General features: G+C 37.9%; 2 protein-coding genes across 3 annotated transcripts; both read right to left on the reverse strand.

The window, feature by feature from the left end:
• Window positions 1-647: 647 nt before the first annotated feature.
• PETC (photosynthetic electron transfer C) lies at window positions 648-5,003 on the reverse strand. Its single transcript, XM_087334380.1, has 5 exons — window positions 4,862-5,003; window positions 3,749-3,981; window positions 2,268-2,385; window positions 1,995-2,177; window positions 648-1,107 (listed from the first exon to the last, which is right to left on the reverse strand). Exons 1-5 carry the CDS (start codon window positions 4,901-4,903, stop codon window positions 1,006-1,008), a joined length of 678 nt encoding a protein of 225 aa, XP_087190506.1. The 5' UTR covers window positions 4,904-5,003; the 3' UTR covers window positions 648-1,005.
• Window positions 5,004-5,772: 769 nt separating this feature from the next.
• Window positions 5,773-12,698, reverse strand: LOC147869887 (Insulinase (Peptidase family M16) family protein). Of its 2 annotated transcripts, none has more exons than XM_087334389.1 (20): window positions 12,498-12,698; window positions 11,948-12,330; window positions 11,280-11,355; window positions 10,803-10,849; window positions 10,572-10,684; window positions 10,424-10,497; window positions 10,243-10,338; window positions 9,970-10,089; window positions 9,649-9,882; window positions 9,421-9,569; window positions 8,922-9,078; window positions 8,693-8,845; window positions 8,241-8,611; window positions 7,987-8,136; window positions 7,723-7,905; window positions 7,394-7,597; window positions 7,143-7,249; window positions 6,889-7,042; window positions 6,270-6,391; window positions 5,773-6,179 (listed from the first exon to the last, which is right to left on the reverse strand). In XM_087334389.1, the coding sequence occupies exons 1-20, from the start codon at window positions 12,664-12,666 to the stop codon at window positions 5,933-5,935; spliced, it is 3,309 nt and encodes a 1,102-aa protein (XP_087190515.1). In that variant the 5' UTR covers window positions 12,667-12,698; the 3' UTR covers window positions 5,773-5,932. The 2 variants fall into 2 exon arrangements, with proteins under 2 accessions (XP_087190515.1, XP_087190520.1); XM_087334394.1 differs by having other exon boundaries at window positions 11,948-12,353; window positions 12,498-12,638.
• Between the last annotated feature and the right edge of the window lie 1,592 nt (window positions 12,699-14,290).

Raw genomic sequence — 14,290 nt, forward strand, 5'->3', positions numbered from 1 at the left:
TTGTAATTGTGTCAATTTCCAACTCTCATGAAGATTTCTCTAGCATCATTTTGTCCAATCTAAATTAATGTTTTAACAATAAACAAGAAACATTTTCTCCTGCCTGGGAGTAATGTGCTCATGGACTTGAAGGGGATACAAATAGAACTGATAAAATATCAATTTGTTGTCAAATGAAAGTAATTATCAACCAAAGCCGATCTCTCTTTAGTATCCTTTAGATCTTGAAACATCTCATTGGACTTTTTATGGCAACTAAAAGTTTCAAGCCCTCTGAAGCTCATAGCGTCACATTCTCAGCTAATTAGTATATCATACTGTTCTATAAATTCGCTCACGTTTATTTCAGTTTGTTGTATCCAATATGGCAACTAATAGTTTCAATCCTGCTGAAGCTCATAACATAACACTTTCAGCTAGTAGCTAATAGGTGATACCGTTTTATAAATTCACTCAAGTTTATTTTGGTTCACTCACTATTTTCAAACACAACCTTGCATACTGCATTTTTGCCCCTTGAGAGTCATTAACGTAACCACTTTATTAGTTTTGCTCTCTCAAAGCTTTTCTGACAAAGATTTCAAAGAAACAATTACTACATTCCAATTGCTTGTCAGAAAATTTTAATTCCATAGTTAGCTGAGGTATAAGGATGAAATACAAATACAGATCAATTGAAAAAGTTTTCATGCAAACAAGAGAGATGGAAGGGATGGAATCCTAACAATATCCTGACACATGGCCCAGACACTAGTATGAACAAAGAATATGTGTAGTTCCAATTGCCTGCATAAACTTGATGAATTGAGGCCTCCTCCCTAGATACATTTACCAAAGCTTATTGATGACAGCAATCTGGATTTGTCCATATAGCACAAAAACAAGTTTTAAAAATATTACATGATACAGATGGTTGCTCCGTTGAAGGAAGTGAAGAAAGGATATTCACTATATCTGAGGAACAAACCCCTCTTATATTGGATATTATCCAGAAAAACGATGTCTCTAAGACCACCATGGAGCCTCGCCAGTCCTGAAATCAGTTTCAGTCCATGGAGACAAAAGCACTTTGCCATCATCAACATCACAATGGGCAAGGGCAAGGGACTGCCAAATAAATAGAAAAGAACATATCAATCAAGGCATAAATCCTATAAATCATACAATGCTTCCACATTTTATCACAGTGATGATATGCAACTAACCACCATTCTATATTTATTGCACGCTTCTTGTACCCTTAAGTTGTCTCACTAGGCTAGTTCATCCTAGTGTAGTTGGTATCTGTAGGCATGACCTCAACTAAATTTATGAAGAGTTTCGCCATGAACAACCCATTGCCACAAACTTGAGCCCACAATCTTAATGTCCAAAAGCACAAGCTTTACAGATGCGCCATATTTGTATCTATTAAAATTTCAACAAGCTAACCTTGATGAAGCTATTAGTAATCATTTGTGGGAAGTGTAAAGTCTCTTATATGTTGTAAAAAGGCAACGCTTTCTTTTACATTATGCTTTACTGCTGAATTACTTCTTTGTTTCGTATGAATTATACAATGCTTTCACATTTTATCACCGTGATGATATGCAACTAACCACCATTCTTTATTTATTGTACACTTCTTGTACCCTTGAGTTGTGTCACTCAGCTAGTTCAACCTACTGTAGTTGTTTTCACTCAGTTTTTTTATTGGTATCTGTATCCATGACCTCAACTAAATTTATGAAGAGCTTTCACGATGAACAACCCATTGCCACAAACTTGAGCCCACAATCTTAATGTCCAAAAGCACAAACTTTACAGATGCACTATATTTGTATCTATTAAAATTTCAACAAGCTAACCTTGATGAAGCTATTAGTAATCATTTGTGGGAATGTAAAGTCTCTTATATGTTGTAAAAAGGCAATGCTTTCTTTTAAATTATGCTTTACTGCTGAATTACTTTTTTGTTTCATATGAACATAAATAGAGACCAACAAAACACTCACCAATGGAGCTGGTCCTCTCACAACCTTTCCTTGATTATTGTATTGAGAACCATGGCACGGGCAAATGAATCTGTTCTCTGCTGGATTCCACGGTACCACACAACCGAGATGTGTGCACACAGCATTGATACCAAAGGTGGCAAGAGTTCCATCATTCTCGACAACCAAGTAGGTGGGGTCTCCCTAAAAGAAAGGATTTATATATAAGACTAAAGCATCTCTGCTTGTGAATCAATGAAATTTCTTTTCCATGGGCTGAGAGTTCTACATTACCTTCAATCCTTGGCTGAGAGTTCTATCACCAGGGGGATGAGCCTTGAGCCAAGCAGCGGCAGTGATGTCATTTCCTAGGGCATCCTTTGCAATGAGACCAGCACCACCACCTCCAGTGCTGTATACATAACAAAAGAATAAGAAAATTTATACATTTGAAACGAACGTAAAGAATTCCCTACCTGCAAGACTCTGCCTGAAAACATTTGTTGAGCAAACTACATTACTACAGAGAATAATAAAGCAGAAGAAACAAAGACTTATAACCCCAAAAGCATATGTGACAAAACTTTGGTGCACACAATTAATATAATGCAGGCAACTGCAAACCCAAACAACAAAAACATTAGACCATCCACATTGATATACCACTTTCATACAATCAAATAAGATATAAAGAAATCTTCATTCAACAATTTTTCAGAAAGTGGACTCTAGTTTGGGGAGCACATTCATCTCTTAGGCACTTGGGAGACCTAAAAGCCAAACTTTAAGCCCCCTTTATGTTGGCAAATGTGAACACTAATGGCAAAATAGTTTGCCAGCCACACTGGCATGCACACATTTGTAACCCAGTCAGTGAACACCCATCCAAACAATGTCCCTAAAAGCAAGTCCCCAGCTCAATGATATAGAAAGAACAAATTCGTACATCAAGTGAAAATACACTTCTAAGTGAATACATTCTAAGCAATCTACCAGTTTTGGGCTGTTTTAATGATTGTATTGATGATATGAAAAACACCCTTCATAGCTTTAAAAACATCTGCACTGATTAAAAAACTAAGAGTGTTCATCAGTATTTGGAATTCATTGTTTAATATTTAATGATACCTTACTTGTGAGTCCTAGAGTGTGATATACCACCTTCACAAGATCATATACGATATACAACATCTCGATATTGATTAGAAAGTGGAATTGATATTGGGGGTCATATTCATCTCTTAGGCACTTAGGACACCTAAAAGCCAAACTTTAAGCCCCCTTTAGCAATACAAACATTTCCATAACTCAGAACAAGAACCAAATGTATTATACAAATACCATGTACACTGTTTGCATTGTCAAATGTGTTTTTGAAATATGTGATTTTGATTGTGAAACTGAACTTTGGAGCTGCATTCATCTATTAGGCATTTGTGTACATTTCCATAACTCTGAACAAGAACCAAATGTATTATACAAATACCATGTACACTGTTTGCATTGTCAAATGTGGGTTTGAAGTATGTGATTTTGAACGTGAAACTGAACTTTGGAGCTGCATTCATCTATTAAGCATTTGTGTACAGAGCATAGAAATCGTAATATTTCTAGAGGGAAAACAGACATTTGTTAAAATGAAAAGGATACATTGGTATAGTATTGCTAATTACATGATGGAATTACTTAACCATGAGGCTTAGGTTTATGTTCTCAAAGCAGAAAATTAACAAATTAATGATGAAACCTGATGTTTCAAGCAGAGAATTCTATACCTCGGAGGTACAAAGAAGATGAGGTAAGGGCCAAGGGCACCAGCAGCTGGAAGGGAGATAGCACCTAGAAGCAGCAAATTCAGTGTCTGTCTCTTTCCCATATCTGGTACTCTTGCAGGAGCAGAAGCCATAGCCACAACTTTCCCAGCATGCTTATTCTTCATCATTTGCCCTCTTAATGGTGAAAAAGGCAAGGCTTGAGAGGCAAACACTCCATTGTTAGAAGACGCAACCTTAAAAAAAGCAAGTTTCCATTTTAATACCAGAATATTTCTCTGCAGTAGTATATTTTGGCAAATGGCCAGAACCATTAGGCCATTCTAGTGTTTTACCTGATTTACCTGGTCCAAGAATATTTTCATTACACCACGAATGCTCTCATACTTATCTTTATAAAGCGTAGTGGCAAGAGATGCTTACATAATCTAAACACGATCCAAGGTTATCTTCATTGTGTAGAGACATTCTAACCAGAATCTAAGGAAATGTTGAAACGAATGAAATTAAAAATGACGATAAATCTAAGGAAATCCAAGCTTGCAATTCATTACTAGATCAGCTCTAAGTAACAATGCATAAGATGTGAAACATATAAACTGTTGAAACAAGTGAAACAAAACTATCTATCCTTACGCAGAGAAAAAATGTTGAAACATAGGGAAATATAATCGTATCCAAGCTTTAGCTTGATCGAAATTAGTTTTCCATGTAGCAAGCATACAACAGGAAAAGAAAAGAAATGTAGTACAAAGCTAATCCAAGATTAATACTTGATCAAATAAAGGAAACAAATAGAAATGAGAAATGAGAACTGACGAAAAATCTAAACTTATTCCAAGCCTAATAGTTCCGACGCATGGGTGCAAACCAGAATATGAACTGAACAAGAACCTGGTATTCAGTGAAGTTTTTACCAGCAGATTTCTGATTTCTAAGGGAATGGGAAGGAGCACAACCTAATTCGTCACTAAAACACTTTCCAAGAAGAAATTAATGTACGATCCGAACATCGGAAATCCTCTAAGTTTCGTTGGAGATGAGTGCTGAAGTTGGACTCTGGCAGAAACCATAACCGAAGCAATAAGGAGGCGAGGAGAGAGAGCGAGATCTGACCTTGGTGTGGAGAGAAGCAGCAGGTGAAGATACGGAAGCCATGGCGATGGAGAATCAGACGAGCTCCTCTCGTCTTTGCCTTTTGCTTTTATTTTTATTTTGTTATCTTGAGGAGGAGGATGGATTGAGAGAGGGGCGCGACGGGAGCCAAACGAACGTTCCTTCCACAGACACACGATAAGAGGTCTTATCCACACGCACGGCCGTTGGATCTTTCAAAACCCCACATCCAACGGCCCACATCCTCCCGAGCTTTTCCACCTCAAAACCTCTTCTTTTATTATATTTGGCCACCCGCTAAATGCCACACACACACACACACATGGAGCATCCATAACTTCCTTTACTTACTTACATGAAGGGGTTGTTTCCTCACTTTTATGCCTCCTTCCGTCCATCCATCTGCCCATCCAAAAGACAAACAGATCCACTTCAATCCCATGTCATCCCATTCATCTTGTTCCTCACCTTCGATTAGCCACCATATCATGTTTTTATGTCCATTGCCATTGATATTGGGCTCCCACCCATCCTAGACAGAGTGCCCTGTGCTAATGTCCAGCCCGACCATTGGGCCATAGAGCTCATCCATGCTTTTGAGACTGCCAATATTGCTCTATTCTTCTCAACTTTCTATTACACGTGAGCCATAACTATCCACCAATGTTTTGCTACCAACAAACTACAGCTTGATCCAAATTTAAAATTCATGCCAATAAGGTGGAACAATATTGAGCGTCTGTTGCATGTCATGAGGTGCGTTTGCATGTCTTATCCTCAAACCTATGATATCAGTATGGTTTACAGTTTATTTATTGGCTACAACACATAGGTAAGGTTTTCATGCAGCTTTATTACGTGGTACTAAATTTGAAAATGCCCAGCTTTTATTTATCACAGTGCGTATTATAAAATAATTGAAACAAATATTGGAAATCATGTAGAATGAATGCCCCTCAATGTCACAATACTCGTTCAAAAAATTACATTTTTCTTGTTCTCATAAGGTAAAAAATTTGAATCAAATGGCAAAATTTGATGTACGTAATATGCCTTTGGTAAAAAATCCAATCAACACAAAGCCGGGAAATACTCCTTGTTTCCTTTGAATGCCAATATATCTTCAATCACCTCATTTACACCTTCAGCTTTTGAGTTGTTTTTATCAGCCCGAGCATTCGAACCCCACACTGAGACTGTCAATTTCCGGACATCTCGAGACTTCGGGCAGAGATATTTCTTGTACCACTCAATCACATCGGACTTGGAAATAGTCTTTAGCACCTCAGCCTCTCGTTGATTGATGTCGAATATATACCTATGATTTAGTTATGAGTCATGGCTTAAAACCATGTTTAAAAACTGAACAAAAGTGATAATCATATGTTTTCTGAGTTTCCTCAATTACCTTCTTTCCACAATTTGAAGCCAGAGACGATCAGTTTCCTCAGTCAAATGATGATCTCTCTCGAGTTTCTCCTCAATTAATGCCTCGACATACTCTTCAAACTCGCTAATATTCATCCCCACCTACCATTTCATAGAAACAGAGGCCATGTCAGTTATGAGATTCAATCTAAATTGAATGCCAAATAAAAAGAAACTTCTTTGATGAAGTGTATACTTTCCGTATTCGAAAGGATACCCTTCATTTCCAAAATTCATCAACAAAGCCCCCTCCCCTCCTTACTTTCTTAGAAAGGCCAAAATTTCCACTTTTAATTAGTTTTAAGCAGCACTTCCCCTGGGTGTAATTATTGGACAACTTTATAAATTTTAATTCGGCTTAGACAAAATTGATGTATGAGCAGTGATCTAATTCATTTATTAACAAAAAACATCAGATTACTTCTTTCAATTATTAGGGATTGATACAAACAGAGCACGACAATTTTCCTTATAGCTTTTCAAACTAATAACGTAGATCATTTACAACAGGAATTTTGTTCATGTGAAAACTTTTCCATGAATGAGATTTGTTTATTCAAACTACAAAAGTAAAATAAAACTACGAAGAGACAGCATACCAAAAAGCTTTCAAAGCTATCAAGAAACGCATCAATTCGTTTCTTCAAATACGATGGTGAATATTTAGCTGACACTATACGGAAGCAAAATCCCAAAACTCGGTATGTCATCCTTGCACTGCTACTCACTGAATAACCCAATTGCTCCTTTGTTCTGAACAAATTAAATCAGCCTTTCCTCATCATGCCATCTCAAATCTTGATATTTCACATATACCTCCGAGTTCTAGAATGTAGTTGTATTCATAATTTACCTCAATTCATTGAACCAAGGTTCAGATACAATTGTTTCGAAGAGATCATAGATTGCTCTTTCTCTGATGCTTTCTGCACCCACATCTTGATCAAGTTGAAAATACATCTGCAAGTTTCACCATTGCTTTTATTAAATAATGCATTGATCCTGGAAAAAGCAGGATAAGCTTTATATAGATATACGTACGTATGTACGTAAGTACATATATATGTATGTATGTATGTATGTTTATACATATGTTATACTCACTTCAATGGCCGAGTTCTCCTCCATGCTATTTTTTGCATCAGCATTATAAATGAGACTTGTACAAGAAGGAAGCTTCAATATTCTCTCACGTGGCTCAACTGCATCAGGTAATGGTTGCACAACGAGATTATCTTTGAAAATTGTGGCAATCTCCATGGCCTCATGTTCTAAAAGATTACCATGGCAAAAACCCTCAATATGTACCTGGAAATGATAAAGAGTTTTGCAGATAACATGTTATGGCATATATAAACACACAATATGTACCTGCGATGACATAGAAGTTGAAGGTATACACATTAAATGCATGTAATATGTAATGCATATACCTGGCTAAGTAAGGTAGGAATGAAATTAATAAGATCCTCAAGTGAAGACGAAATCAAGCAATCCTTCTTATCCTCCACATGGAAAAATCGTTCTTTCAGTATTTGTATGCGTAAATAAGTTGCATGCTTTGAAGGCTTCATGTTTGTATTTGTGTAAGCTCTGATCAATTCCTCTTTAATAACCTAAATAAGGATGGTAAGCACCCACTTTTTATATCAAGGATGATACATACATGACAAAATTTGCATAAATGACAGTGTTACCTCATAGCGATTTGCAGATGGCACAAAGGTTTTCAAAAGTTGAGCAATCTTTAAAGCCAAACAGGGTAACTTCTCATTGAATCCATGCATTTTGAGTTCAATTTTGTCGACAGAAACTGAAACTGAAGACTCTAGTCTTGCCACATTAGCCTGTGCGAATATCAGGCAAAGATTTAATTCACTTAGGAAAAACTATTGCCTGTGAATAATTATCATTTTTCCTACAATTGGTTTTGGACGTTCCCAATGCTCACCAAGTAAAGTGTCTCATTAAGAGCATCTTTGAGAAGCATCACATACAATTCTGTGAAAACAGAAGCCTTTACAGAGTCATAAGCACCCTTGCATGAAATTAAAAAATATGTGTTGGCTCTTGGCATCTTGAACTTCTTATCCAGCTTGTACCAAAGTTTCAAGGAGGAATCATCAACTATGAACTTGGGGGGACTCTCTATCTCAATGCCTTCTATTTCCTTTACAGAGAAATCTGTTGGAATGAATTCATTAACCACAGGCATGTGCAGCAAGGGGTTTACAATCGTGGGATTTTCCCAACGATTCATTAGATCTGCTGAAATTGTCTCAACTGTATATGGGAAATTAAACCATGGTTCATATTGTACACCTGCAAACCACCGGTTGCAAAAGAGTTGATAAGAATTTTACAAGGCAATATATCTTTAGTAACAAAAACAAGTCGGTTTACCATTATCTGCAACAAAAGACTTTGATACAATGTCCAAACGCATGTTATTGGGAACCATTAAATCCAGCAGTTTTTGGGTCAAGACAGGATCCCATTGCTCAAGAGCATAATCACCATAAATCACATGATGTTCCGGATACATATGCATGTTTGCTATGCAATGTCAACCAAAGTCAAGCCAAGATAAATAAAATCATCCATATATTGAATAGGTAAAGGTTGTCCTTACTTGAAAGATTCACTGCATATTCATCTGGGTGATCATCCTCCACAAATCTGAATTCCATATTGGTCATATCCTGTAGTTCCTTGAAAACCCACTCTTGGGGACCAATCTTGCGTAGCATTTTAATGTATTCATAGAGCAAACCCACAACTTCTTGAACCTGAATACAGATATAAACATCTTCAAGGATTCTTCTTCTATGCCCTCTATCTAGGCCACTGGCTTCCAGTAGGCAGTAAACTAACATTTTTTTTCTCTCAGAGATGATGCATATTTACATTTGAAAATAACCACTTGCATAGATGATCCAAGGAGATCAGTACTTGGAATATAAACATGGAAACTGCAATTTGAAATTTGAATTAAGATGCTCAAAAACAGTACTTTAGCCATCCAAACAAGCATAATTAAAGAAAATGCAAACAGGGCTGATCAGATATGTCTCAAACCTCAGATTTTTATAGCCAATAGAACAGTATTCAATATGCAAGTTCTAGCTAACCTTTTCCAGACCCGTATCTGTAAGGTGGATTTTGACATTAAACATGTAGCCTGCAGAGCAGCGCTCAAATCCACCCTCACCTATCCCAGCTGATAATTCAGTGGCCCATCCATTGAGCTTAAGCAAAGAAAACAAACTTCCTGAACCCTCTGTTTATGAGAATAAAAAAACCGTAAGTACATTATTGCAAGGTAATATGTATGCATTATATAAGTTCAGTGTTCTCACCATGACCAACAAGATGCGAAATGTAATCATAAGGCTTCTTCACATACTCTGCAGAAAGACATGGAAACGGCCATATAATCGAAACAAAATGTTGATCTTTAACTGACTTAACCCGGTACAGTTTTCCAGGCTCCCAAACAGGTCCTTCCCATGGAAATTGCAGTGGCTTGTTTATACCAGACTTAACTTCACTAAACAACTCAACAACCCACTCCTTCAGTGTCTCCAATGGTTCTGTAAACCCACCAAAAACATTTGACTGGCATCCCAGAAAAACCACATACAAATATGTTTTCTTATGAAGGTTTCAAAATTACCCACCTCCACTGATGACGGCAAGTTTCATGCGCCCAGCATGATAATAATCTTCATACAACTTCAAAATCTTGCTTCGCATGTCAACACCTCTAGCTACAGGCTCACGTAAGCTTTTACTATTTCCTTCAGGAAGAAGCACAAGCAAAATGAATTAGCAAAAAAAAGATATGGCAGCTTCATGCTTTCTTCAGGCACAATAGTGATAATCCTTGATTTGTTCAACTGCTTTGATATTAATCACATGTAGGTAAAACCATGTAAATGAAGCATAAATACCCCAACTAAAACAGTTGAATGGATGTTTCTCAAAAGCTGTGTTACATTGAAGCTGTGCTAAACGGGCATCATCATTCTGCAGATATCCTTCAAATTCTGCATTCAACCCCATACAAGAAATCAAATTCAGACATACATACAACTGTCCTCCATCGTATCTTCACTGGCACAAAAGATGTACCAGAATCTATTGCCTGAACTTCACGATCCATAGCATCTGCTTTTACCAAAGGAGATATAAAGAACTGCGAAAATCTACAAGCAATATCATATTGAACAACTGATCTTGCACCTTGAACAAATTTCAATGCATTAGAAGTAGCATATACCTGTCAAGAGCAGGTTTTAGAAACTTGTGATTGACCTCAAAGTAATAACAAGTTTGTTCAGTGTCGGTAAAAGCGTTGGAAGAACCTCCATGTTTTGAAAGAAAGCTATCATACTGCAAAAACATGATGAAAAAGGCTTACTGAGTTACAGTTGTCCTAAAAATAACCAAGAAGCGTCACATCACCGGATCCAGCAAATGAATTGATAATCAGAAGGCTACAGAACATCACCTCATTTTCATCTGGGAATTTTGAGCTCCCCATAAAAAGCATGTGCTCTGCATAAATTAAACCTTACTTTGAGCGATCATGCTGCAACATCCAGAAAGGTAAACAATGCAATTTTTGAAGACTTAATGTCTACACGTTCTTATGTCACTGGACAAGTGTGTTCAGTGTCCTAGGAGATTGTCTCAATATTGTGCACACACACATCCCAACCACCACAACATCGTTTCTCATCTTAATATATGTTTAGCAGTTCCTATATTTTGCACTCTCTTAGTGTTATTTCAACCTGTTATATCAGTTCATTACTTGAGTCAATGACGTGCATTTAATTAAAGATGAAACTGAAAGATGAACAAGGTTGTTGAAATTTGAAAAGAAAAATGTGTCTTCATATACATAAAACAGATGTAATGAGAGAAATTTCAAACAATATTTCAGATTTTCACAAATATACATTACAAGCCTAATTTAACTGACCTAAAAAATGAGCAAGTCCTTGGGCATCCTTTGGGTCTGAGAAACTTCCAACCCCAACAGCTAGAGCTGCCGCAGCCTGTATAAATGAGAAATGTAGATATAATCAGAACCTAGGAATGAATAAACTTTTATTCGCACAGCTATATGACTGTTTGGAATGATTCTGACTTCATGAAATGCATATATTGCATTTTCGTTGCAATGTACGTCAAATCCATAAAATCACATGACACATCCATGTCCATGTCACCATGACTGCATCATGAATACATACATATGTCAATCATAGAGTACATGGCATCACAATGTGAGCAAATTTGTCACCATACATACATATATATTGGGATCAATATGACAACATGACAAAAACAATTCTGTCAATCACACAGTTTGCTTGGATCATAAACGCATGACCAAATGACAAAAAGCAATTTTATGTGAGTGATTTTGCCACCAATCCATATTACCACAATTCTATCACTCATAACAATAACAATGTCATCAATTACAATCTTGTTGGTGCTGATATAACCACATGACAATAACAAGTCTATTCAATTCTACCACTTTATTGGTATAACCACACAAGAAACAAAATTCTATAAATCATATCATTTTGTCATTGCTTATAAAATCACACAATACAAAAAACTAAGGTTGCTTATTACCATTTTCTTAGTGGACTCGGATCCATGTCTATGACCACCTTCTTCTGATGAAGCACTATCATCGTAGTCCTCATGAGCGCCATTTTCTAAATCATTATCATCCTCTTCCTCGTCATAACTCTCGTCGTCGTCTTCTTCGTCCTCCTCTTCTTCATCATTGTTTGATATCTTTGGATCGTGTATAAGAAGAGCACAAAAGCCATTTGGCAAATGAACAAGCTGATATTCTCGTTCATCGGAAGGCGACTTTATCACGGCTTTATCATAACCTCCTTGAACTGATTCAGAGGGAATCGAAGCCACCACATCTACGCCCATATTTGATGATGATGACGTCGATGATCTAACTCTAGGTGGGTTCAAAGGAGAAGATGAAAAGCAACCTGAAATACAAACAGAATATGCTCTGAAGAGCATGGAAATAAGCAAAAGAATACAGAGAAAAAACGGATAGTAAAAAAATTACCTTTTTAGGGGGGGGGGGGGGGGGGGGGGCTTTAGGGTTAGGGTTTTCTGAGGAAACTCTACAAAAAAAGTGGTCTTACTTTACCTGTGTGTAAATAAGTAGGAGTAGAGGAAAGACGGCGGAGAGGAGAAGTGGGAGAGAGGAAGAGACGAGTGTTGAGAATAGAGTAGTAGTAGTAGTAATAGTGACAGCAATAGTAGGAGTAGGTAGGGTGCAGAGCATACAAACAACACCGGTGGGCGTAAGTCACCATAAAATCCCTAATAAGTTCTCTCTCACTCTGCTCCTCTCTCCTATGGCATCTTCTTCTTCTTCTTCTTCTTCTTCTTCTTCTTCTTCTTGTTGGTTGTTAGTTTCTAGTGCCTCACCTCACCATGTCTTTGTTGTATCTTTTCGAGTTTGTCACATTTCTTTAAATCGTGGTCATCCTTTCTTCCTTGCCCTCTCTCGTATTGATGTTTGTCTCTTTGATTGTTTGTCTACACTTGTTTTTTCATCGAGGGAGCTCTCGCCATCCTCCTTCTTTGTCTTCTCTATTTCACCTTGTCTTACCTTTGGGTGTGATTCATGTGGTTGGGGAATAGTCGTAATGAAGGCCATTTCTTTCTTTATGGCATCCATCATCCCAAATTATCAGTCGTCTTAGATTGTGTGCCCTCACTAGGAATCGGCAACGGTTCGGTTTAGGCTTAACCGGTTTGGCCTTATCCAAGCCAAACCAGTTAAGCCTAAACCATTTTGGGGTTCTCAAACTTGAACCAAACCGATCCCTAAACCGGTTTAGGCTAAACCTGTTTGCCCTAAACCGTTTTGTGAAGTGGTTTGGGACAAAAAAACTTTAAAGGTGCCCAAAAAATACCACCACCATTTCCTCATACTCTTCTCCTTCTCATAACTCCCACCCCCTCGGCCTTACCACTGATGAGTCCGAATTCAACTCCAAGTCCCACCTCCATGATTCCCACTCCGTATACTACTACAGTTGGTCGACTAACATCCACGAATCCCCTACCTCCCACCATCCAAACCACGAGCCCCGAGGCTATGGCAACCTCTCACTCTCGATGATCAAATCCTTCTCCAAAGTTAGCATGCCCCCCGCCCCCACCCTCTTCATCTTCCTTTGTAGATTGCTACCGCCCGACCCTTGAGCACCTCCAATATAGCAAAGTCACGACGAGTGGATCAATGTAACCCTTTCTGGACCTCAATATGTCCATTCTTGAATGTTATTGCCCATCCCTCAACCACCTTTAGGTTGAGCTCGCCGCGTACTAAGTCCAACTCAAGGGAGAATTTGGAACTAAAATTTCACCTATATGTATAGAAATAATGTATATAACAACAATAATGAGGTCCTCGTGATCGCCCACTATGCGGGCTCCCTCTCCCTCTTTGTCCCTCCCTCTCTCATCGCTCAACAAGTCTATTGACTGTGGCTTCCTATCAGTCTCTCTCTCTCGACATTCAAGTTCTTTGTCCCTCCCTCTCTCATCGCTCAACAAAGACTATGGCTTCCTATCAGTCTCTCTCTCAACATTCAAGTTCTAACTTCTAACTGTCTAATTTCTAACTTTCTAAAGCCTAATTATTAAACGGCTTAACCAGTTTAAGCCGGTTTGGCAAGGCTCAAGCCGAGCCGAGCCGGATATATATGTAAGCCAAATGCAAGGTGGTGGCAATTATTGCAATTTTGGTTGGCATTCCCATTTGCCATTTCGTGCAAAGGTATTCATGATCGATGGGCTCCCGCTAGGTTCAACTTGAAAGAAACAAGGCTTAGGTTTGGCTACGTACTTCTCTTGCACCAGTCCAGTGGAGGAAAATACACATAGGTTCATTAAATGTGTTATAGCGCATATCATTTGGAAGTACTT

The sequence above is a fragment of the Azolla caroliniana genome, unplaced genomic scaffold (genome assembly GCF_043228905.1).
Source record: "Azolla caroliniana isolate FFs.n. ecotype wild unplaced genomic scaffold, voAzoCaro1.0.p SCAF_1, whole genome shotgun sequence".
NCBI classification, from domain to species: domain Eukaryota; kingdom Viridiplantae; phylum Streptophyta; class Polypodiopsida; order Salviniales; family Salviniaceae; genus Azolla; species Azolla caroliniana.

What these genes read in the sequence shown, in the direction of transcription:
- PETC (XM_087334380.1), bottom strand. Translation starts at nt 4,903, where the DNA reads ATGGCTTCCGTATCTTCACCTGCTGCTTCTCTCCACACCAAG. An exon ending in CTGCTTCTCTCCACACCAAG is followed by an intron (nt 3,982 to 4,861) that starts GTCAGATCTCGC and finishes GCTTTTTTTAAG; the next exon opens with GTTGCGTCTTCTAACAATGG. An exon ending in TGAGAGGACCAGCTCCATTG is followed by an intron (nt 1,108 to 1,994) that starts GTGAGTGTTTTG and finishes TTTATTTGGCAG; the next exon opens with TCCCTTGCCCTTGCCCATTG.
- LOC147869887 (XM_087334389.1), bottom strand. Translation starts at nt 12,666, where the DNA reads ATGGTGACTTACGCCCACCGGTGTTGTTTGTATGCTCTGCACCCTACC. An exon ending in AGTTCAGGCAATAGATTCTG is followed by an intron (nt 10,339 to 10,423) that starts GTACATCTTTTG and finishes GGTTGAATGCAG; the next exon opens with AATTTGAAGGATATCTGCAG. An exon ending in CTTCAAATTGTGGAAAGAAG is followed by an intron (nt 6,180 to 6,269) that starts GTAATTGAGGAA and finishes ACTAAATCATAG; the next exon opens with GTATATATTCGACATCAATC.